This window comes from Ursus americanus, chromosome X (assembly GCF_024610735.1).
Source record: "Ursus americanus isolate L20-20 chromosome X, mUrsAme1.1.p, whole genome shotgun sequence".
Taxonomy (NCBI): domain Eukaryota; kingdom Metazoa; phylum Chordata; class Mammalia; order Carnivora; family Ursidae; genus Ursus; species Ursus americanus.
The window spans coordinates 111,017,514-111,041,757 of NC_142164.1; the positions used below are offsets into that span (position 1 = coordinate 111,017,514).

Genomic DNA, 24,244 nt, shown 5'->3' on the forward strand with positions numbered 1-24,244 from the left:
TTGTCATCTTGCGATTCAATTCAATCTTTGGTGAGCAGCAAGTATGGGGCCGGCTTGGTCCCAGGCCCTGAAGAGATACACAGTTTGGGTACAGCCTTCAAGGTAGTTCTCATTCTGGCTTTAGCATCTTTTGGCTTAAAAAACGTGAGAAGACTGCTCACGTCGGGAGAGGTGAAGGGGTCCATCCTGAGAAGGCAGCCGAGGCCTCGCTGGGAGTGTTACTCGTCATTTGTAAGCACAGGACAAAAGTAAGCCCACCCGGAACTGTCTCATGTAAAGGATACATTTTAAAGCTTCCAAGTTCTGGCAGGTAGGGTTATTTGGGGGAAAGGGGGAGAGAAAGAGGAGGGACTAAAATGCGCACGTATTGCTTGGATCACAGGTCTGGTCTTCTAGATGGGAAGTCTATGCCGTTTGGTCCCAGTGGGCCCGCGGCTTGCCCAGGCTCGTGGCTCAGGCACCGAGCCTTTTCGGAGGGGGGGCCCTTCTCAGCTAAGGCCTGGGTGGACAGCTTTGAGGCTGACGTCCTAGGCCGGGGGTAATTCTATGCTACGTGCTGGGCAGCCCGACTGAAAGCTGAAGTTTACCTTTTCAGTTTCCTTACTTGCCACCAGTCAGGGCGCTCTTCTCTTGGACTATGCTGCGTGTCGGCAGTTAGCTGGGAGCCGTAGTTTCTCTTTGAGTCACTGTCGTACTGGGCCATGGCGGTACTTGAAGACGGTTCATTCATTTTGAAAATGGGAACTGCTCGAGGAATCTTCAGCTTTGGAGGACGAGAGATTTAATATATCACAGTGAGGCACGGATTCGTGTACTGGGAACTAGCAAGCTGAGTACATCAGCTCGAAGGAAGGGAGGGAGGGAGGGAAGGAAGGGAAGAAGAGAGAAGGGAAGAAAAGAAAAGAAAGACAGGGCAATCAGGGCAGTACTAAGTTTTGGAAAGATCTGGAGCAACTGGAACTCTCACACTCGGCTGGTTGGAGTACGGAGCGTATAGCCACACTGAAGGCTGTTTGCAGAATCTGCGCAAGGCGGGCCTGCGCATACCCTGTGAGCCAGAAAGTCTGTATGCACACCCAGCAGTGCAATCAAAAGACACATATAAGAATGTTCATAGCAGAATTATTTCAACTCGATAAAAACTGGAAATGACCTAAATGCCCATTTAAAGAGTAAAATACTAAGCCTATTTTATACTAAACGTAAGGTGCTCCCCTTCTGGTCCTGAAGAGGGAGGAGGGGCCAGAAACCAAAGAATGTAGGTTGCCTCTAGAAGCTAGAAAAGACAAGGAGATAGCTTTTCCCCCCTAAAGCCTCCAGAAGGAAGACAGCTGTGCAGACCCATTTTATTTTAGACTTCTGACCTTCAGAACTTCAAGAGGATAAATTTGTGTTGCTTTAAGTCCCTCAATTTGTGGCCATTTGTTACAATAGCAATAAATCGAATGCAGGGGTAATAGTCACACAGTGGAATCCTGTACAGCAGTGAGAGTAAACTACGACCACACACTGGCGCGTCGGTCAATCTCACAGGAAGACAGATAATGCGGGACTATATACTTAATGATTCCATTGATGTAAGGTCAAAACCAAGCACGTAAGCTATGATGTTCTAAGTCAGGCTAGTGATTACTCTCAGCGGGATACAGTGACGAGAAAGGAACATGATGGTACCCCTGGGGTTCTGTGATGTTCTGTTCCTTGATTCCAGTGAGAGTTATACGATGTGTTCTGTTTGTGAAAATTCACCAAACTGAACACTTCGGGCTTGGACACTTGTCCGAGTGCATGTTATGCTTCCATTAAAAATTCACGTAAAAAGGAATAAGCTCCGAACTTAATTTTTCATACTCGTATGTTTACTTTTTTGCAGGGATCGACGTCCTGGAAATTTTCGCTGTGCAGGACACTGCTGTTTATGAGCTATGCGGTGGTTCTGTCCAGAGATAAATGCTGTGGAAAGTTCCCTAAACGGAAAGCTGAACAGAATGGCTAGAAAGTGGATTTTTAATTTCCTCAGCTCTGCAAAGTAAGTCCTCTACTGAATGTTCTGGTAAAAACAAAACAAAGGAAAACATGTTTTTCATGATACTCTCGCTGATCCCTGATCCCCTAGGGCAGTTTACAATCAAAACAGACTTAGAAACCCTTGGCCACTGATTTGCCCGACTGATAATTTTCAGCACATTTCCCAAAGAATTCCTTGCCAGAGATTAGATGCAATGGTTTGTGGCTCCTAAATTATCCTCTGCTCTTAGATTTCTTTAAAACAAATTTTACTGGATTATACTTTGCATACCATAACATCTACCGTTCGTAAGTGTAGAATTCGGTGACTTCTGGTAAATTGATCCAGTTGGGCGAACCATCACCACAATCCGGTCTGAGCACATTGCTGTCACTCCTGTAAGGCCCCTGTGACCGTTAGCCGTCACCCGTTCCCATCCTGGCCCCGGGCAACCACTAATCAACCCTTTGTCCCTATAGATTTGCTTATTCCGGACATTGCTCTTAGGTGTCGTGTAAGGCCATAATTTTCAAGCTTCAGGACGAGCGCACGTAGCCAACCTAGAATGGCTGATACCAAAAGAAAACCCTCAAACCTTAATAATTACGTTGGTTTCCTTGGGCTGCCGCGACAAATTAGCGCGCGTTTGGTGGACGAAACAACAGAGCTCTGTTCTCTCGTGGTTCTGGAGGCCCGAGTCCAAAACCAAGGCTTCACTGTGGCCGCGCTCCCCTTAAAAGCTCTGTGGGAGAGCATTCGTTGGCCTCTTTCAGCTTCTTTGACTTGTGGCAGCATAACTCGAATCTCCTGCCTAGGTGTTTGTTTGTTTATTTATTTATTTTACTTAAACTTTAGGTAGTGAACATACAGGGCAATCTTGGTTTCTGGAGCAGAATTCAGTGACTCATCACTGAGAGACAACACCCAGTGCTCATGACAAGTGCCCTATTTAATGCCCATCCCCCACACACCTCCCTCCATCAAGCCTCAGTTTGTTCTCTATCGTTAAGAGTCTCTTACGGTTTGTTTCCCTCTCTCCCTTCCCCCCACCCTTGCCATATGTTCACCTGTTTTCTTTCTTAAATTCCACATATGAGTGAGATCATATGGTATTTGTCTTTCTCTGACTGACTTATTTCACTTAGCATAATACACTCTAGCTGCATCCACATCCTTGCAAATGGCGGGATTTCATTCTTTTTGATGGCTGAGTAATATTCCACTGTATAGATGTACCACCTCTTCTTTATCCATTCATCAGTTGAGGGATATGTGGGCTCTCTCCATAGTTTGGCTATTGTTGATAATGCTGCAATAAACACTGGGGTGCATGTGCCCTTTTGCACCTGTATTTTTATATCTTTTGGGTAAATACCTAGTAGTGCAATTGCTCAGTCATAGGGTAGTTCTGTTTTCAACTTTTTGAGGAACCCCCATGCTGTTCTCCAGAGTGGCTGCGGCAGCTTGGATTCCCACCACCAGCGTAAGAGGGTTCCCCTTTCTCTGCGTCCTCGCCAACAGCTGTTGTTTCTTGTGTTGTTAAATGTAGCCATTCTGACAGGTATGAGGTGCTATCTCATTGTGGTTTTGATTTGTATTTCCCTGACACCAAGTGATGTCGAATATCTTCTCATGTGCTGTGAGCCATCTGGATGTCTTCTTTGGAAAAGTGTCTCTTCATGTCATCTGACCATTTCTTGACTGGATTATTTATTTTGGTCTGCCTAGGTCTTTAAATGGCCTTCTTCTCTGTGTATCTCCCTGTGTCCTCTCCTCTTCTTATAAGGACACATCCTAATCCAGTATGCTCTCATCTCAGTCCTTAATTAATTACATCTGCAAAGACCTGTTTCCAAATAAGGTCACATTTTGAGGTTCTGGGTGAACATGAATTTGGGAGACACAATTGAACCTACTCCAATAATGGATTTCCTGTTGGTTCACAAAGATTTTATGGTTTTAACTTAGAAAGAGAGAGGTGTCTGTGAGCGTGCGCAGATGAAAATAAGTACCCAAGACACTGTAGAGCAAATGGGTGGGTAGAGACACTCCTTTACTTTTAGGAGACTTTCTAGAGCATCACTGGGAGGCCATTTTATGTGTCTGCTGGCATTTGAGGAGGCAGCCACCTGCCTGGGAAGCCTAAAATCAGGAGGTTGTGGCTACAAACCCAGGAAAGCAGAGCAGCAGCGCGTGCGGTGAGAGTCACATACCGTTGTACGACCCAGAGCAGTCAAGGTTTGGTTTGTTGTACTGTAGGCCAGCTCCGCCCTTGGGAGAGGGTTCTGGGAGCCATCTTGAAAGGAACTCCGTCCAGGATGGGTGAACTGACCCAGCAGAAATGTGAGCACTAGAAACTCGAGAGCTAAGGGTCAAGACAGCCCCTCTGTCATAAAACTACATTTGGGTCTGCACTCTCGTGGTGAACCCACAAACGCTTCCCATAAGCTAAAGAATTAGCACCGGAAAACTGTCTCACCCAGAAGCCACCCCTACCAAAATCATGATGGGATCAGCCACAAGTGACTGTTTTTCATCGGACCCCCTCTTCCTGGGCCCCAACCATGAAAGAGTCAGAAATCTCAGCTTCTCCGTGGCTGACAGCTGATGCTCACCTGAGCTACACGAAGGGGAGAAGCTGTAACTTGGAGTGATGTCTGGAGTCGTATGATTAGAACGTTGGGAGGGACAATTTAGAGGTTCTTCTCATGACTACTAGTAATTGGGACATTTTGTTTCACCTGAGACCAACTGGAAAACTATGGAATCTCCATTCAGGGACAGAGAAGAAAGCCCACCAAGTGGCTTTGAAGAGATAATGGAAGGAAAGAATTCGCTTATTTTCTGCTTGTGCCCTATGGAGTCCCATCCTTCACCAGGATACTCACACGAGGAGGTCTTGGCCATGCTGCTCCTGGGGGAGGAATGGCAGCGAATAACAGCTGCCTGTCATGTGTAATGCCACCGTAAGGACGTCTCCCACATGCACCCATTTTTGTTTTTTGGTGACTATTTATGTGCTCACAGGTTAGAAAAGGCGCAGTTATTAAGTACGACAATATAAAATGGTAAAATGATTCGATATTGGAACTTCGCCTTCAACGGTGCCGTTGCTGTCGGTGATAGTTCACCTTTGTCCTCTCTTTGCTCAGCAGTCTGAACGCAGCCCATATTTTCTAGTCTTGAATCTGGCAACTTTTAGTGTATTTTAATATATCCTGGTTATGCAAAAATTGTTTAATGTTGGCTTACCACTCTGTCCGGGAAGATGGGAAGTCTGTGTTTCTCTTCATGGGTTGTAATGTGCAGATCAGCATCTGAAAAGCAAAATCAAGTAATATCAGAAGAAACTTTAAACAGAACAAAGCAAACACCCAATGTTATGAGTCAAAAGAATGAACTAGCTTATGCAATCAATGCTTTAGATGATGTGAATTTAGACACAGCATCTGGAATGATTTTGTTGTTTTCCTGCATAACACCCAACTCAAACACCACTCCTCCACCTTTGATTATCAGTATCCTCCCCCAAATGGATATAAAATTCAAGTTCCTCTAAATTAAACTCTTAATTCATATCATATTTCTACCTTGTATTTGAAATACAGATACCTAATCTCGTTCGGTAATACCTATGACGCTAGGGGTCAGAATCCACGTCTGATTCCTCTTTGATTGACTCATAGGAGATGCTTTTAAGTAGCTGATTTCCTTTTTTTTTTTTTAAGATTTTATTTATTTATTTGAGAGAGAGAGAGCACGAGAAGGGGGAGGGTCAGAAAGAAGCAGGCTCCCCACTGAGCAGGGAGCCCGATGTGGGGCTCGATCCCAGGACTCCAGGATCATGACCTGAGCGAAAGACAGACACTTAACCGACCGAGCCACCCAGGCACCCCAGCTAGCTGATTTGTAAGTGAACAAACCTATCCCACACTTCCCCCCCCCATTTCTTATGATAATTTCTGGTTTCTCTTTCCATTTCCACATCTAGATAGATGCCCAGGGTATGGGTGTAAAGCCGTTATGTGCCTTATAAGTAGAGCGGCCATATAATGTACTAACCAGCCTGGAACATTTCTTACAGGGGTAAGTAAGCTTTTAATAATGATGCCAGGTCACCAGCTGCTCCGAACAAACTGGGGTGTATGGTAAACTTACTTGTAGGCCACGTACCCTGGGAAAGGAATGGTCCAGGGCATTTTGGAGACAGAAGGAAGCAAGGGCTCTCAACTATTTCCTTCCTAGTAACTGTACCCTTGGGCTGCCCTGTAACTCAGTAGAGGAGTAAGTTATACTTGGCTAGATAAACGATATCACAGCTGCTCATGGGCCACGGCTCCTCCAAGTTCTGTAGTTTTCCTCTGAGGCTGGCAAAGAGCCTGTTGCATCCAGAACATAGGGCAGATGCCATCCAGCCTGAGCCTACAGAGATAATCCCAAGGGAGTGCTCCCTCTGGCCTTTTTTCCTACTTCTTCCCAAGGAGTTAGGGTCAGAGCTAGAATCTGGCCTGCTGGGTAATGATGCCAGATCATGGACAAAATAATTAGGGGAAAGAATGAATGTTGTAAGGCGGCATTATTCCTCAGCCCCTTACAGTGGAGGGAGGATCTACATACAGTAATTTCTGTATAGTTCATTCAGTCACTATAATTCCTGAGTATAAAGGGCAATGTGATATACTTAAGATTAATAAATATTCATTGTGTAGTCTAATTAAGATAGAAAGCACAATGAATATTCATTGATTTTTATTGTCAAATTACTAGTAATCTCGTTAATGTGACTGTCGGGTGTCAATACTGTAATGGAGTGAATTCGACTGCTGAGTATCACGCTGCTGATCTTATTTAAATCGTTAAAGTTGTAATCCAAGCATATTTTGTTCAGGCTGGTAAAACTGTTACCAGAATAATTTCTCCTTTTTAAATTATTCACGACTTACTGTCGGTAAACAATGATAAACTTCTAAAATATGTAAGACTGCCTCATGGGGCGCCTGGGTAGCTCAGTCAGTTAAGTGTCTGACTCTTGGTTTCGGCTCAGGTCGTGATCTCAGGGTCATGGGATCAAGCCTGCCTCGGGCTCCACACTCAGCGCAGAGTCTGCTTGTTCTTTTCCCTCTGCTCCTTCCCCCCCTGCTCTCTCTCTCTTTCTCTCTCTCAAATAAATAAATAAAATCTTTAAAAAATCTAAAAAAAGAGAAAAAGACTGCCTCATGTAAATATCCTAGAGATGGGATGGGACCTTAAAGGGCACAAGCGGAAAACAATCTCGTTCCTTCCCTCCCTTGCCCTTCAGAGCCACTCGGCGGGCCTTTTTCTCTATCCCCAGATAAAGTCTCAGGCAGATTTTCTTAGGAATATAACTCTGGATAGAATCTGATTGCACTTAAAGCAGACCCTTCAGTACCTTCTGTGGTGTTATTAAGAAATCAGTAAACATGTACAGAATGGTAAACCCTTTAAATATGTCTTGTAAAACTTGGTGGTCCATCATTGCCATATATATGGTGATTCAAAGTGTTAAATATTATCCTTTGACATATTTTTAAAAAGAATGTTGGGGTTTTTTTTTAGTTTATTATTTTAGGTTATGAGCCATGGTGATGTGTTCTCCACATTCTACCCATTTGGAGTTTATCTTTAGCCAGGAAGAATTATGGGAGGAAATACACAGTTCCTTGCTCGATTCATGATTCCAATTAAAAAAACATTTCTCATGAAATGAAAGAACGGCAAATGTTAATATTGTTATCATTTTAATGAACATGACTCAGTTGACCCTGGAATTAGACTTCATGTGCCCGATAGCATTTTTTGAGGCTGGGTTTTCATGATGTCAACCAATCTGGCACATCTTGTTTTCCCAAGCTGGTGAGCTGTTCTGGAATTTGGCAGGTTTGCCTAATGGGGCACCATCCTCCCAGGGTCCAGCCCAACAAAGGGGGTGGGTCACCTTACATGCTTCCCAGAGAGTACATCCTGGGGCCGCTTTGCAACTCTGCTGGCAGCACAGGAACTTTCCGTCCACGAAGAACCCACTGTGGTACTTGATCAGCAGGTGGGGGTTGCCCCTTATCTCTGGGGAACAGGCAGGAAGAAAACACAGCATGAGCAAATGTTGGCCCAAGAGAAGAAACACATTCAGTAAGTGCTGTTATCACAGAACAATGAAAACCTTATTTTGCCAGCAACCAGGGTAAGAGCAAATGGTTCCCGAAGGATATAAGTCTTTCACTCCAAAGTTAATAAGCCAAAAATTTTTTAAAGTCTACCTAGGTATAGACTGAGAACAACACAATAACTTCCATCAGTCTTACTGAAAAAACTGGAAAATGTATATACAGATTACCTTGGCGATCTAGGGTTTCAGAAATACATCTGTGAAGGAAGCAGGTGGGTTAGGGCACATGGGGTGCAGGAGGCTGAAGAATAGGCCTAGATCTCAGCAAGAAGAGAAGAAGGTTCTAATGAACATGTACTTCCCTCCACTCTTCATTTTGAAACCTTTCAAACGCACAAATGAGTTTCAAGAATAGTACAATGAATGTCCATATACCCGTCACCCAGACTCACCAATTTTTAACTATTCGTCATATTTGCTTTATCTCTTTCTCTCTGTACATACATATTATTATTATTAAAAATTTTAATTATTATTTTTTGTTAACCATTTGAGAGTAAGTTGCAGATATCATGACCTAAATAACGTCACCCATAAGTACATCAGCATGTGACTTCTGTTAGTAGGGACGGTCTCTTACATAACGATAATACAATGAGCAAATTCAGGAACTTTGACACTGATACAACAGTATTGCTGAATATTTTATATTCAAAATTTTCCCAACTGTTCCAGTAATACCTTTTATAATCACTCACTGTTTCTGATTGGGGATCCAATCCACAATCACATATGGCCTTTAGTTTTCTAGTTTCCCTTGATCTAGAACCGTCCCTCATCTCTGCTTTGTCTTTTGTGACTTTGACTTGTTTACACTAAGCAAAGGATCGTTTGTGGGGCTTTTCTAGGAATATGTGCATATTTTAAAAATAATGGGAATAAGGCAATGTTTAATATAAAGAAATGAAATTCTTTTTTTTTCAAATATGCTGTTAGTTTTTAAAGATTTATTCATTCACTTTAAAGAAGGCAGGAGGGGCAGAGGGAGAGGGAGAGAGAATCCCAGGCAGACTCTGTGCCAAGTGCGGAGCCCGACGTGGAGCTCAATCCTGTAACTCTGAGAACACGACCCAAGCCGAAACTGAGAGTCAGACGTTCAACTAACCGCGTCCCCCAGGTGCCCCCCAAAGAAATGAAATTCTAATATTGGAGTAGAATACTGTTTCTACACCAAATTCGCCTCTCTCAAAATACAGCAGAGAAACCTACAAGGTTTAGTAGAGAAAAGTTCAAGAAGAGTCTCTAGGTGGGGAGGGCTGATTCTACATGTGACTTCAACTCTTTTCTTCTTGATTTTATATTCATCTTAAGGCTTCCTTATTTTAATCCCAGGAGAGTTCTGTTCCTCCTTTCCAACCCCGATTCAAGGAAGTGTTTGGAGATGATTACTGCTTTGCTGGGTCATTGGATCATATCCAATCATAATGTATGTAAAGCATCCAGCACAGTGTTTGGCTCAGAGCACGTGTTCAACGGATAGTGGGCTTTAAGTGTTTAAGTTCAGTTTAGCTCAGCTCAGCTTAGCTGAAAGCACTGGTTTAAAAAAAAACCTTTACTAAATATTAATGAGAACTAAAGGAAAATTATTATGGAAGTCACAAAAGGCAAAAGGAGTTAAAATTATAAAATACTAGTTTCTGACTAGAAGCTTGTCCCAAATGGTCACTGCAATTCCTTGGGCGCATGACTTGCCTTCCTGCCCCCCGAGCTCCTGCTCCCCACATGCAGGATTCCTGTTATTTCCTACTACATGGATTTCGTTTCCTGGGTAACTATTTTTTCCAACCAAGTCCAAAAGTCCACATTGCGACACTCCCACCATTTAATAATGACAATAAGAGGAACCCGTACATATTAACGTGTGTATAGGAATTTACATATTTCCCCTCACACATATCATCTCGTTTAATCTACTCAACAGCCCCGTGGGGAGCTGTTACTGTCTTCATGCACTTACAGAGCTAGGTAAACTGAGGCGCGGAGAGGTGGTCTAGCTTGCACCAGTTCACAAACCTCTAGTACGTAGCATATCTGAGACTCAGCCCCAAGCTTTTTCTACTAGAATCCGACGCACAGATGCCCGCTTCCCTGTAGAAGCCCCTTCCGTTCTCATTTTTGGAAAGAAGGACACGCTTTAGCCACATCCGGTCAGCTGAACTCAGCACCGAGGTGGCCGACACGCCCGAGTCCCCACTCGGTCAGCCCAGACCTGCTGGGTGTCGGGTACGATCCGGAAAAGGCCGTGTCTCCAACGCCGCCTCAGCTGATAGTGCCCGAGCTGAGTAACAGACAAAAAGACTTCATACGGGAGAGGACAAGGGAGGAGGCGACTTTGTTTTCCTGCGGCGGCGGGTGGGTTGGCCAGCCTGACAGCGGATACCGCCCCCCTCTCTTGTTTCCTTCGAGCTCACAGCCAATCTCACCCAGCTCCTCTCTTGCTATTTACCAGCAGAAAGGCTAGAAACACCGGGACCGTCTTCCAGCCTCCCTTCATACAGAGATGGCCATGACCCAGCTCTGGCCAGTAAAACGTCTGCTCCGGGTCCCTACCGAGCTCGCCGAGCTGCTGCCGCAGCCCTGGACCGTTCGCCTCCGGACTTGTTAACTGCGAGAGGAACAGACGTGCCTCTGTGTCAACAGCGGCTTGGTGTCTTTCTACCTGCATCCCAAAGTGCTATTAACGGACACACACGGTTGCCTGTGCATATGGCAGCCCTAGCGATAGGGTCTCTCTGAAGTTTTACGAGGGGCCGAGAGAATCACCTTCGCTTCTCTCTCTCCGCTCTCCTTTATGCTCCATATGCCTTTACCTGAGCCCTCCAGGGCCCACCCCAACCTGCCTGCCCTACGTAGTTCCGGAAGAGCCACAAAGGGCTCCAGGGCATGACTCCTAGCTGCACACGGGACGTGTCTACATACGACTGCTCCCAGGAAGTCCCCCCGGAGGAGACTGAACGGGAAGCAGCATCCTAGGGCTCGTCCTGAAGGCCCTGCTCTAACCACGCTGACTCACGTTTGTGTGGGGGCTGCTTTATATATATGCGAGTCATTCATTTGTGGTTCATGATTACTCGAGGAAAAAAGCAGCGTGATCTCCCATTTTATAGGTTCGGAAACTGAGATCCAGAGACGTGAGATGGTTTCATTAGGTGATAGCACAAAGCAGGGTTTGGATGCAGATTTGTCTGTCTCTAAGTCGGATGCCCTTCTCACTTCAACAAGCTGGGAGCAGGGAGAGGGAGGCTTCTCCCGTCACCGGAGGACTTGACTATCCTAGAGGATAGGCTGCTAAACCCTTTCATGCAGAGGAAAAATGAAGCCATAGGTGTGAAAAAAAAAAGGATGTATTTGCACCAAAGTGGAGTAGGGGGTTTTCTAACATGGTATAGTTTGAACTATACTGCGAAAGAACCCTAATCTAAAACTTAAATGAAAGAAAATAAAACCTCACCTGGTCTGGGGGCTTAATTTCTGAAATTCCACCACTAGAGTCATTCATTCGAGTTACATACTGTCCTCACACCATCACCTACCTTTCAAATAAGAATACTGCCGGGAGAAACATGATAGCGCCAGGTTACCAACACTATTCTCTCTTCTACCACAGCCTGTCACCAGGGTAGCCTGAGAATCTCTGAGCAAAAGCTCCATTAAACCCCCAGTTTTGCCTAGCATCTATACCGTACTGGTTAAAAAGGCAGGTTGGGGTAGTCGAATTATGAGTTCTCCATTATTAGGTACTGACACTGGCCATGTCTCTTTAACTTCACTTATCTGGAAAAGGGAGAATCCTATTACCTTTTGCATGGAGTTGTCAAGAAGACTACTTAAGGAAATGTTTTATGAAGTACTTGACACAGTAGTTGGCGGATGATAAGTCCGTAGCACTTTGATAGAACTTTCTGTAAACAGCCAAAGTACGGTAGCCACAGGCTTTGACACAGCCCCGGGAGGATGAGAACAGCAGACTTTGGCCTGGGAAAGGGAAGCGCAGTGGGTGGGGAGCAGGTGGTCCGGCTTCCTCCAGGCTGCCTGCCGGGGAAGCACAATAGCCATCTCTGTGCAGGGCGGGAAAGGGCATCCGAGCCGCAGGCTCGCTCCGCTCCGTGGAACAATGAGAATGCAAAAGGACAATGAGTGTGGTGCATTCTCTGAGGTTCGTAGGAAAATCAGCAGATTCTCTCTTGGCCGTGGGTCCTTTTACTGCCATATCTCTCCTCCACCAAGCCTCAACAGAACTCCATGGAGGGACTCCCTTTTATGACTTTTTAAAATTACCTTTTTGTAACGCTTTCAGCCACTGACTTCGGCTCTCTTCGTTTGATGCGTAGACATAGAGAAGCCCATCTTTATAGACAATCTGGAAAGGAAACGATTGGGTGCATTTAGATATAATTGCACCCATGGTTCATTCCGGTGCAACTGCAAATTTCTTGGTGTCCCCAAGGAAAGTTGAGTTTGCTTATAAAATATGCATTAGCTCTAGAATTAGATAGAAAAAAAATCTAGTTATTTTTTTCCTCCACCCCTCAATCTGTTTTATCCCAGACACTTCTACACTTGGGAAAGTCACAACGATGATGCGTCTGACGGCGGTGAACATTGAGGTCTCAGCATGGGTGCCCTGGACCATGGAGAATTAGAAAAGTCTAAAATGTTAGATATCACAGGTGTCTTAGGAATGTTCTGGTCCATCCACCGGCTCAGTGCATGACTCTGGAAATGTTTGGAAATTTGGTGGAAAATGGATTTGGAAAATGTTTACCTGCTCTATCCTTAAAAATATCTTTTAAAAAATATCTTTAAAAAAAGGATGAAATGTCCTTTACTTTTGCTAAGCCATCCTTGGCAATTTCCATATATTCTGATCATTATATTGTTCATGCTTATATTGAGTAAAAATAGGTCTCCCTCTTACTTCATTCCCTTGGGTCATGTCCCTCCCCAAGGAATCCCCAGCAGAAATCATTATCTCTTCTTTAAGATGCTTATTTAAATGTCAGAACATTATAATGTCGTCCCCAGATCCTTCTCTAGTTTATTCAGTTTTTGTGGGTAAGTGATACAGACCCTTTATTAAATACCGACTAGTTTCTGGGCTCTTTCCTAGACACCTTAAGATCTTAATCCTGTTTCAGCTCCTTGAAATACGTATGGCTATGCCCGCTTAAAGAATGAAGAAACAAACTTGGAGGGAGGGTTGAGTGCATTGCCTATGGTAACGCCAGCACAAGCTGTGGGGTTAGGAGCTCCGTGTGTCTCCGAAGCCTGTGCTCTTTTGAGCTCCCGTGCTTCTGTGATAGGAATTTGAAGCATCTTCCAAGAAACGCCCCTGGTTTCTTCCAGTTGGAGAGGAAGGAAGCTTCTGCTTCCTGGGACACCAGGGCTCCTCTGTAGACCTTGGTCTTAACACTCACCCTCACTGCATTATAATGACCTGTAAATACCTTGGGGACGAGGATGGCGTCTGACTCCTTCTAGTGTGCCTAGTACCTTGCAGCCCCTTGGAAATGCGCAGCAACCTTTGATGAGAGAGACTGTCAGGCCCCAAGGCAAGTCAGGCCACTGTGGCTTACTTGCTCTTCTTTCTTTCTCTCCCTCTGGGGAAAGCAGATTGGTAGGTCGAATTTCAACAAAATGCCCGACTCCCACCTGGGGATGTTCCAAGCCTTGTCATTTTCTTCGTCATTTTGCAACATCTTTCGTTATTGCCAATATATGGAGTTTGTAATAGAAAATATTCAAAGAGGGGCGCCTGGGTGGCACAGTGGTTAAAGCGTCTGCCTTCGGCTCAGGGCGTGATCCCAGCGTTACGGGATCGAGCCCCACATCAGGCTCTTCCGCTATGAGCCTGTTTCTTCCTCTCCCACTCCCCCTGCTTGTGTTCCCTCTCTCGCTGGCTGTCTCTCTCTGTTAAATAAATAAATAAAATCTTTAAAAAAAAAAAGAAAAAGAAAATATTCAAAGAAAAGCCATCCACCAGTAGAATGTTGTCCCTCCGCTTACCTGAAATGGGTACTGTCTCTCCACAGGGGTCTGCTCCTCAAGATTCACTTTCTCCACACATCTGATTTTCTTAATCTCAATTGATCCTTTTCTGCTGCCTCTTTTCTGAATTAAAAACCATAAATATAAGATGCCTCATGCGATACACAATGGGACACAAAGAAAAGCATAAAGTGAAGGTTATCCTAGGAGGGAGATTGAGAGATGGGATGGGTATGTGAGAATTCTTCCAATTATTCCATCATAGTCAAGATCCAGTGGCAACAGAATATATTTCCGAGTGTGGGCACAAACTCGTATACTCCTCCGAAAGCAAGTCTAGAAGCAGCATTTAATTTTGTTTAATATTCTGAAACATATTTCCATCACCTGTCATGCGCTTAATCTATGGAAAATCAAGATTTAACTCCAGTAAGCATCTTTAAAATTTTTTTGTGGGGGTGGGGTAGGGCAGAAAGAACGAGAAAGAGAATCCCAAGCAGGGTCCACGCCCCGCGCAGAGCTGGATGTGGGGCTCGATCGCACAAGCCTGAGATCACCACCCAAGCCGAAATTGAGAGTCAGAGGCTGAACTGACTGAGCCACCTGGGCACCCCACCCCCACCCCCACCCCCAGAGAGCTTCTTAATTTTATTTCCATTTTAGGACAGTATTTTAGGATTTCTGCTCTGCTAGACTTCTCAGCTGAATAGAATTAGTCTGATTTCCAGCACAGTGTTAAGGCGGAGTTTCTTATATTCAGCACTATTTGGGGCCAGAGAATTCTTCGGGATGGGGGCTGTTCTGTACATTATAGGGTGTTTAACAACATCTCTGCCTTCCACCCGCTAGATGCCAGTAGCCCCCCAGACCCCTCCCCAAATTCTGATAACCACAAATGGCCCCTGGGGGCAAATCACCCTCTGTCAAAGACCAGTGTTCTAAAGTTCCAATTAGCCTTAGTAAAGTTAGCCAGTGTTCTAAAACCCTTTATCTTGAATTCATCGTACCTTTGTTAAGAAAAGACAATGTGGTAAAGTGAAGGCGAGTTCTCTTGACTGCCTGAGCTAAGAAACCTGACGTTATGTCATTTTAATTAAGCACTTTGTGGAGATTCAAGAAAAATAAATAGTACAAAAACAATGGAAGAAGCAGGGTCTCACCATTTTGTCATATTCGTAGTAGGAGAGATTCGTTTTGGTTAAAACAAAAAGCCTCTCTTTGTAATTACTTGGCGACATTTTCTTTTTTTGCTGTGACCTTTTGAGAAGGAGTTCTTCTAGAATGGACTTTGTGTCCATATTGTCGTCCTATATAAAATAAAACAATGAAAATGAGTGTCAGCCGCACCTAGCTACATTCTCTTTTAGCCTTCAGCGTTTTTAGTCAACTGTTTCCCATGCAGGGATAATGTAAATAATATAATTTTTAAAAATTAGGTTTAGGGTTAGAGAAGAAATTTTAACTAAGCAGACTCTTCAAAACACACCTGCACTTCAATCCTACTGCCTTGGCCCTGACTTGTATAAATATGTTGATTTGTTTATAACAGTGTATGTATTGTACTTGCCTCCCACTCGGGATCATAAATTCACCATCTTTGCACTACCCTCCAGGCCACCCTATCAAAATTCTCCTTATTCTTTAAGTATTCTGCAGGCATTTGTTGAATCAAATTGGCTATGATCCAACTTTGAAATATTTGAACTCCAGACAGCTCACCATCTCTGAACTGACTGATCAACACATTTCTCTCCATGACTGTGGCTGGCTGTTTGAGCAAATCGTCCGGACCACTGGGAGACTCTGATATCATTGTAAATGACACCCACAGTTCCCGATCGTGATCAGATCTTTAACATACAGGAGAGGGGTCTACTTTGCAATATTTCTGAGAACAAGACATTTAAAAATGCTATCAAAATCAATCTAAGAGATCTGAACAAAGTTGGTACCTTACAGACAAACACTTGCTTTTCCTTCCAAAGCCATAGAAAACATTAAAGCTTAAGGTATTTCTAGAAAATAAATCCATTAATTTTCTGGTTCTACTAAGACTGTTGCTTCAACCCTCCCTCCGATATCAAGTCTGGTAATGAAAAGTAATGTTAAAAGAAAAAAAAGCAATGTTAAGCAGTAGGCCACAAGAGATAAACTTTCTTACGTTCTTCTTTGTTTTTGTGAAATCCCATGAGTACTAGCAGTCAGATGTTCAATAATTTCTATCTTTCTTTGTTTACTGATAATCTGAATGTCACTGACTTTACTCACCTTGCATTCGATCAGGGGTGCGCTTGTGGGTCCTTACCTTCAACTCTCAAGCTCTAAGCAAAATGTTACTGCTCGGAGGCACTCCTATTCCCTCTGGCTGTGCCAGGGTCATGCATTACAAAGAAGATATTTGCATCCTATTTACCACTCTCCATCAGGAAGCAGCTACAGAGGCATTGCTCTGTGTGGATGGAGAGGGGCTGCCGAGTGAACCTGTCCAATCACTAAAGGCCACTTCTCACTGGCCCTGAGCATGATGGGCCCACCGTGGCAGGGAGTGGGAGGGAAGGGAGACACATCGAATAAACCACGGTCAGGTCCAGCCAGCTTCCCTCCTGACACAGACCACACCACTCTAGAAACGGGAATCAAGAAAATCAGCCTATGTTCGTTATTTATACAGATGAAGTGGCTATTTATTAATCCCTCGAATGTTCTCCGAGGGCATCGTTTGTTTTAGAGACAGAAGGAATGGAAATATTATCCATTACAAATCTTATCCATCGGTCACTTTTCATTTTGAATATTGTTTTATCTGGGGGGAAAAAGTGTAATTCCTTTGGGAAAGTAGAAAGGGTTTCTTTTTTTTTTTTTTTAAGATTTTTTATTTATTTACTCGACAGAGATAGAGACAGCCAGCGAGAGAGGGAACACAAGCAGGGGGAGTGGGAGAGGAAGAAGCAGGCTCATAGCGGAGGAGCCTGACGTGGGGCTCGATCCCACAACGCCGGGATCACGCCCTGAGCCGAAGGCAGACGCTTAACCGCTGTGCCACCCAGGCGCCCCAGAATGGGTTTCTTTTGAGCACAGTTGGTGCTATTCGCCATGGTCACCGGTTTCTTGGCTCCCGGACTCAAAGATGGGGCAGAGGTTGGGGGCAGTAAACCCAGCCTTTCTAGAAAAGATGATTTTTCTACACCCAAAGTCTATGGCCGGAAGAGAATTCCCTTGAAGACTTACAGAAACTGTGGAGGGTCTAGTTTTTTTGGAGGTATAGTCCCCTTTTGGGGAGCCATGCCACACTGGGCATTGTTTTAAGGCACTTTTGCCTTTTACATTCCTGCGTTCTAAAATTTTACTAACAAAGAAAACTGAAAACTTTTGTCAAACGTCTTTTATACCCACAGCTAGAACGTGACTCCTCAAAGCGGAATGCTAGGTGAATATAAAGTTTTTACTTTTCAAAAGAAAAAGAAAAGAACGTTTACTTTTCAAAACTTTTTCAGATACTGAATGAACTTGTAACATTAAAAGCACTGCTTTAAAAATGCAAAACCTAACGTCCCAAGTAGGAAGCAGCCTTTCCCAGTCCTGCACAACCATACATACACTTTTCTGTTTATAGAACTTTTACATTCATTACATTAAAGATTTTTGGGAGGGAATTTTATCTAAAAGATTAATACGGTGGATCACAGAAACCATTGACAAATGAAATTCACAAGGTTGCTTCTGTATATTGAAGGAGGAAGAACATGGGCTAGAAAGGAAGGTACCAAGTCCCTGAGCACATTCTCTTGTCCATGTCCAGGGCTTTATTCATGTTGTTGCATCTGATGCAATATAATTTGTCAAATTTCAACAAAATTGTTCATTCCAAAGCTCCGCCTTTTGTGAATTTTTTGGCTTTCATTTCTAAAATCAGATGTGATGTTTGTTCTACAAAATTAAGAACTACCAACAAGCAAAAGAAAAAAAGAACTGTTAACATTTTGGTGAACATACCTCTAGATTTTTCCAAACATTTATGTGCATGTATCTATTTTCACAAACATGAGCTCACACTCTGTGCGGATAGGTCTGTAATCTGTTGTTCTCATGTAACACACACCTGGGGCCACATGTCTTTGGAGACCTTCAAAGTTCTACTCCCTCAGCTGACCTCGGAGCTTCCTAACGAACTTGAAGAACACAGTTTTGATGACTCACGCTTTTGTTTCATCGAGATCAGTTTCTTCTAGGACAGTCCCTCACTTCCGCTCACGTTGGGACCTGCCTTTCTACTTCTATTTGCTTCTATCCCTTCCTTGTACTTCTCTCTTCTCTTACATTAGCCTAGATTCTAAAACGAAGGCATTTCTATGGTCTCCCTTGGTATAGGAAGAGATAATCAGTGATGACTAATTTTTAGGAAGGTACTATTTCCTCCCTGTATTAGGACCATAAGTCAACAGGCTCAGGTACCACTGTTGACTCAAATGCTTGCCCAGCGGCTAATGAATTCGGCTCTGCCTGACCATATTTAAGGTATATTCAGTTGGGAAGGTTAAAAAACACTTTTAAAATGAAATGAGATCCTAAAGCTAGTTAGTATTAGCCAGAAATCAATTTCCATAGAAGAGCCGGCAGAATTTGGCTGGGCTCTCATGGTACCACCTACATGGAACAGACACATCAATTTGCTTACCAAATAACCCAGGCTGCCTATTTCCATAAGCACATGAAACTAGAAAGAGATTATAGTGCAGGGGAGGCAACAACAAAAACCAAAAGCAAAACAAACAAACAAACAAACAAACAAACAAAAAAACCAGACACCAACTGGCAGAAACCAATATGGCATTTTCTCCAAGGAAGCCAGCAAGCATCACGTAACCCATAACATATGTACAAGGTGGACGCTAAATTAACGTGACTTGAAATCTCCATGGCTATGTATTTAGCATGCATAAGGAAATGTTGTCAGGAGAGTAAGGAGTTCAACTCTGCAGGTCTGTCTAGCACACTTGATTTTTTGAGCCTGCAGCGTGCCGGACCTCGAGTGAGCAATTCCACAAACGAGGATCCGCCCTCCACTGCCCGAGTGACAAGGAGCAGACCTGAGAGAGAGGTTTCATACCTAATTAATGTGCAAGGTGGTTGGAGCGTGGTGGACTCAGAAGGCGGGGAGGAGGTTACAGGGCTGTCATTGATGAGCTGTGTCACCCTGACTGAGCCCCTTCCCTGCACTAAGCGTCAGTTTTCTGATCCGGAAGATAAGATCGGTTACAGCTCTCTCAATTTTACCGGACTCGAATGAGAAAGCTTATGTCAAAGCTCTGGGCACACCATGGGGCCTGGAACCACGACTGAAAGAGAAAAGGGGGGGGGGGAGAAACAACTGGAATGCTAGAGCAGAGCCCATGTTCTCTTGGCCCTGAAAGGCCCGAGGGAGGGAAGTTGTTTCTTTTTCTTATGATAATCAAGAAAGACATTATGGAAGGGAGGACATTAAAATTGGACGTTAAAGGATATGAGTGATTGTAGCAATAATAATCCGAACTAACATTTAAGGAGGGCTTGCTTTATGCCAGGCACTATTTAAAGCACCTTAAAAATACGTATTCCTTTACTCCGTGGGGTAGGCTAAACAGCCCCCCCCCATCCTATGGGGTATGTCCTAATTCAGTCGCCTTATGGGCTGGTTAGGAAAAAAGCAAAAGGTGATAAATCCATGTCGTAATACCTTATGCTGAATTAGTAACACACAGCCCTGCTTAGGTGATACAGGTTGGGGTGGGCAGAAGCACCCAGCTGCGAGGTCAAATCCCTGCTCCGTCTCTGTGCAACCTGGCATGTTACTTAACCCTGCTAAAGCCCAGCTTCCCCATCTGTAAAGGGAGTGAGACAGTAACGATCTCGAAGGGCTAGGAGGAGTCAAGAGAAAATGGCAGTGTGATGCCTAGCCCGCTCGCAGATACTCCCAAATTCTGTACCCCTTCCCCCATCACTCCCTAGGTAAAGTTAAAAAAAAAAAAGACCATAGGAAAGGTTAAAACCTGAAGAGAATGAAATGACCCTCGATGATAACATTTCAGTCCTCATCCCTCTTCCTCAGGTCCTGGGGATGGGACAGCACGGGAGGCAGGAAGACACCCTGTGCGTTCTCTTGTCGGCGAGCACCCACCCTGTACGTCTGTTACAAGCTTTCAATCCCGGGACGGCTTGTGTTAGATTCAGGGTGAGCCAGCCCCTTACTGACTGTGTGTTTGTGCCGCTGGGTTTCTTACAAATCAATACGTGGATGGCACGGCAGGGGTGGTGCACGGACTGGCGGTGTCAGCGTAGCCCGGGAGCTCGTGAGAAACGCAGACGCCCAGTCCCCAGCCAGATCTGCGGCATCACAGCCTGCATTTTAGCGAGACCCCCCAGGTGCCTCATGTGCTCATGCGCGTTTGGAAAGCCCTGACCTCGACCACAACACACCCGCGCCACTTCTTAACTCCAGTGAAACCATCCTGGTCCGCCAGAATGCCCAGCATTACCTGGCTGTGGCTGTTACTGAAAGATTCACCTCCCCCATCTTTCCATCTGCATCTAAAATCCGCCCCCCAACCCCAGACGTTGGAAGCCTTCAGGAACCTGAGAACAAATATCTGTAGTTAAAGTAACGCCATAAAAACGCAGATAAATAAAAGAGCGTAAGAGTAACATTTCTCTGTCTTTTGGGAAGCAGTTAGGAAGCCAATATGCAAAGTCACGGAATATGCAGAAGAGCACGGAGAAAAGCAGCAGAGGCAACACACAGAGCTCGCTGGAGCTCACGGCGATACCCACACAGCCCGACAGCTTCCCTGAATGAGATTTTTGAGCTGGGGCGGGGGGGTGGGGGGAGGAATTGACAGTAAAACCGTAGCAGGTCTCCAAATTACATGGTCTCATCCAAAGTCCCCGGAGGAGCCCCAGCAATTTCATATTCATTATTCTGAACCTATTTGCCTGTAGGATATGACATCGTGTGGCCACCTGCCACCGCAACGCACCATTTTGGCTCGATCCGCCGCAGCCCGGGTCCCCCGCGGTGCAGTTAATCTCTTCCAGAACCCAAGCCCCAGCTGCCCTCCTTCCAGCAGCAGCAAACTGGCTCACATTTTCCCGGCTGCTGGGTCAGAAATGGCTACATTACTCAGTGCCCCCAAAACGTTTATTGTCCTGCAAGGGCCTTTCACAATCCCACAGGAAACCACGCTCAACACTTAGCCAACACTTGTTGATCTGATTGAATGCAACAAAAACAGAGACAAAAGCATATTTCATAAAGGTTCCAATTTTGATAACCACAGCTCCTGCTTTTCCCAGACAGCCCTCGGGTACATGTGATAACCCTGCCTTTGTTTATAGAGCTCTGTGCTGGAAAGGACAAGAAAATATCTTGGCCAAACCCCACTTCTGACGCTGACTTCTCTCACGAATCAGGAAACCATGAGGTAACGCCAAAGAGCACAGAGAATAAGCAATGAAACTTCGACTCAACACTGGACAAAGGGACGCTGCAGGAAATGTGACAGAGGACGGTTAATGTGACTGAAAAGGAGCACATTTCCGCACCTTGAATTATTAAGAAATCCCAAAGTGGAAAAGAGATGGGTTTGGCTCATGGAGCAGGCATCAAGGTCGCCATGAAAAAGTGTGATTGTCGCTCGACATCGTTATGACAGCATCGAAACTTTTGGCTTTCCTCATGCCACCCTCTTCTCTGGTGCACGCGGACTGGTCATATGTGATGAACCTAATGAAGTCTTTGAGGCTCTGCTACCCACAGCCGAAAAGCTCGACCATCCTTTCGGCACGCAGCGACACACCGTATTAACTCATCGTGCTCGGCTACTTTCACTTATTTGGAAACACCTGTGGTGTGAAGAAATCTTGGGTTGGCAGAGGAGAGCGAAGCTACCGACTTTCACAGGATTAGCATCGCTCCTCTTTTCTCGTCATTCAGTCAAGTCTTCTTGAGAACCTACCACGTGCTAAGCATTCTGTTAGGGGCCGGAGACAGCAGTCAACAGAACGGGGACAGCCCACTTCTTCAGGGGCCTTGGAGGCGGAACCCCAAGGAAAGGTTTAATTACAGTGGAGCGTGTGAAAAATAGCTTAGGCAGGTATTGTCAATATTTCTGCTTGAAACTGGAATTTGGGAAGGGGCAAAGAGTCCTTCAGAAGAATTCCCGAGAGGGGAGCTTACACCCTGAGAGCAAGTGGGCCGCTGAGGGATCCCAAATCGCTCTTCGATCTCTGGGAATAAAGTAGGCAAGCATTCAAGAAACTCAGGGTGAGGCAGGGTACCCATGGCACAGCCACTTGGCCAAATAAATGAATTCCGCACTCTGCTAATTAACTTCCTTTGCCACACGGCGATTTGTACTTACTCCACTGTTGAAACGCGGTAGCGTGGCAGAAGATCAATTCTAGAATAAAGAGTACATTTTGGGGAGGGGGAGGAGGAAGCGGTAGAACCCTGGAAACACCTGGATTCCCATCCCTTCTTGGGCCTTGAAACCCTCAAGGGCAGCTGGGAGGAGTGGTTTCCTCTGAGTCAAATGTCACAGATTTATTGACTTACTCTATTCATTCACTTCCTCTGCCACTTCTCCCGAACCTTTCTTTGGCTCTGTATTTTCCACGTCTTCGGTTTCATTCTAACTTGTTGTGGCTACCTGCTATGTCGATTACATGCTTTAATTTGTTCAGATTCTAGGCTGCATTGTCACCTGTGCCCGGTGAGACCCCTAGGAACGTGTTCTAAAGCTTGTTCACACAAACCTTTTGGCAGGCAACAAGCTTCCACCGGGATGCAGGAGATAATTTGACTTCATGATGTAAGCAAAGCAAGCTTGTCCGCTTGGGAGTCGTAGTGCTTGTCTTTAGCATAAGAAAGACCCTGATAGGATCTGTTTTGTGTGTGAGAGAAAGAGAGAGAGCACGAGAGAGCTTCCGGCTTCTGGCTGACCTTTATTTTTTCTCACTGCAAAAGATGCGTTTGACTCAAGGCTTTAAAACACCATCTATATGCTTATGATTCCAAATTTCAGCCAGCTCCTCTCCCCTGAATTCCAGACTTTTATTCGACTGTCACCTTGTCCATCTCTACTTGGAAAGTCTAATGAACATGTCTAACTTACCATGCCCAGTGCTGACCTCCCGACTAACCCCCCCACACTACCTTCTCCATAGGCGTCCCCTCTCAGATAACAGCAACACAATACTTCCAGCCGCTCAGGCCAAAGAGTGTGGAATCACCCTTGACTTTTGCCCTTCCTTCGCACCCAGCGTCCGAGCCTTCACACAATATGGTTAGCTCTCTCTTCAGAATATATCCCAAACGTGGCCACTTTTCACCACCTCTTCTTCTACTTGCTGGTCTAAGTCACCACCATCCCTCACCTGCAATGTTGCCCTTGCCTCGTGACTGCAGTCCCTGCTTCTGGTCTTGCTCCTGGAGGTCTGTTCTCCCCTGGCTAGCCAGAGTGATTCTTTCCAATATAACTCAAATCCTGCCACTCCTCCAGTCTGAGCTCTCCCTTGGTTTCCCCTCTTCTGGTCCACCAGTCCGGTCTCTAACATCATCTCGTGATTCCTCTACCTCACATTGCCACTCCGAAAGCTGGCCTCCTTGCTCCTCCTACAATGTTCTGAGCACTGTCTGCCCCAGGGCCTTTGCATTGGTGGTTTCCTATGCTTGACAAACTGTCACAGACATCTGCCTGGTTCATTGGCTCATCTCTGGGCTCTGCTTCAAATGGCATCTTCCTAATGAGCCTGGACCACCTTGTTTCATATTACAACTTCACTCCACCAGCACTGCCAATCTCCCTTACTCTGCTCTACTTTGTCTTTGTCCACAGCGCTCAACACCTTAAAACTTGCTGCTCAATTTATTTATTTATTACCTTTAATGTCTGTCTCCACTTACTAAAGAATAAGCCCCAAGGGCTCCAATAGCATCTCTCTACGGCCTGAGCTTTTTTCCATGGGCATCTCTTCCCTGGGGGTGTCCCTCTATCACCTCCTGTATTTATTACCCTGGTGCTAAAATGATC

General features: G+C 45.0%; 1 protein-coding gene across 2 annotated transcripts in view; it reads right to left on the reverse strand.

Moving 5' to 3' along the window:
• Positions 1-21,329, reverse strand: part of BMX (BMX non-receptor tyrosine kinase) — a 48,822-nt gene extending 27,493 nt beyond the window's left edge. For both annotated transcript variants that reach the window (XM_045805068.2, XM_045805067.2), the window contains exons 1-7: positions 21,191-21,329; positions 15,341-15,487; positions 14,199-14,303; positions 12,471-12,552; positions 7,970-8,089; positions 5,261-5,325; positions 588-763 (exon numbers count right to left, since the gene is read on the reverse strand). In XM_045805068.2, coding sequence (XP_045661024.2) covers positions 588-763; positions 5,261-5,325; positions 7,970-8,089; positions 12,471-12,552; positions 14,199-14,303; positions 15,341-15,487; positions 21,191-21,193 — 698 coding nt within the window. In that variant the 5' untranslated portion in view covers positions 21,194-21,329. The remainder of the gene's footprint in view (positions 1-587; positions 764-5,260; positions 5,326-7,969; positions 8,090-12,470; positions 12,553-14,198; positions 14,304-15,340; positions 15,488-21,190) is intronic.
• Between the last annotated feature and the right edge of the window lie 2,915 nt (positions 21,330-24,244).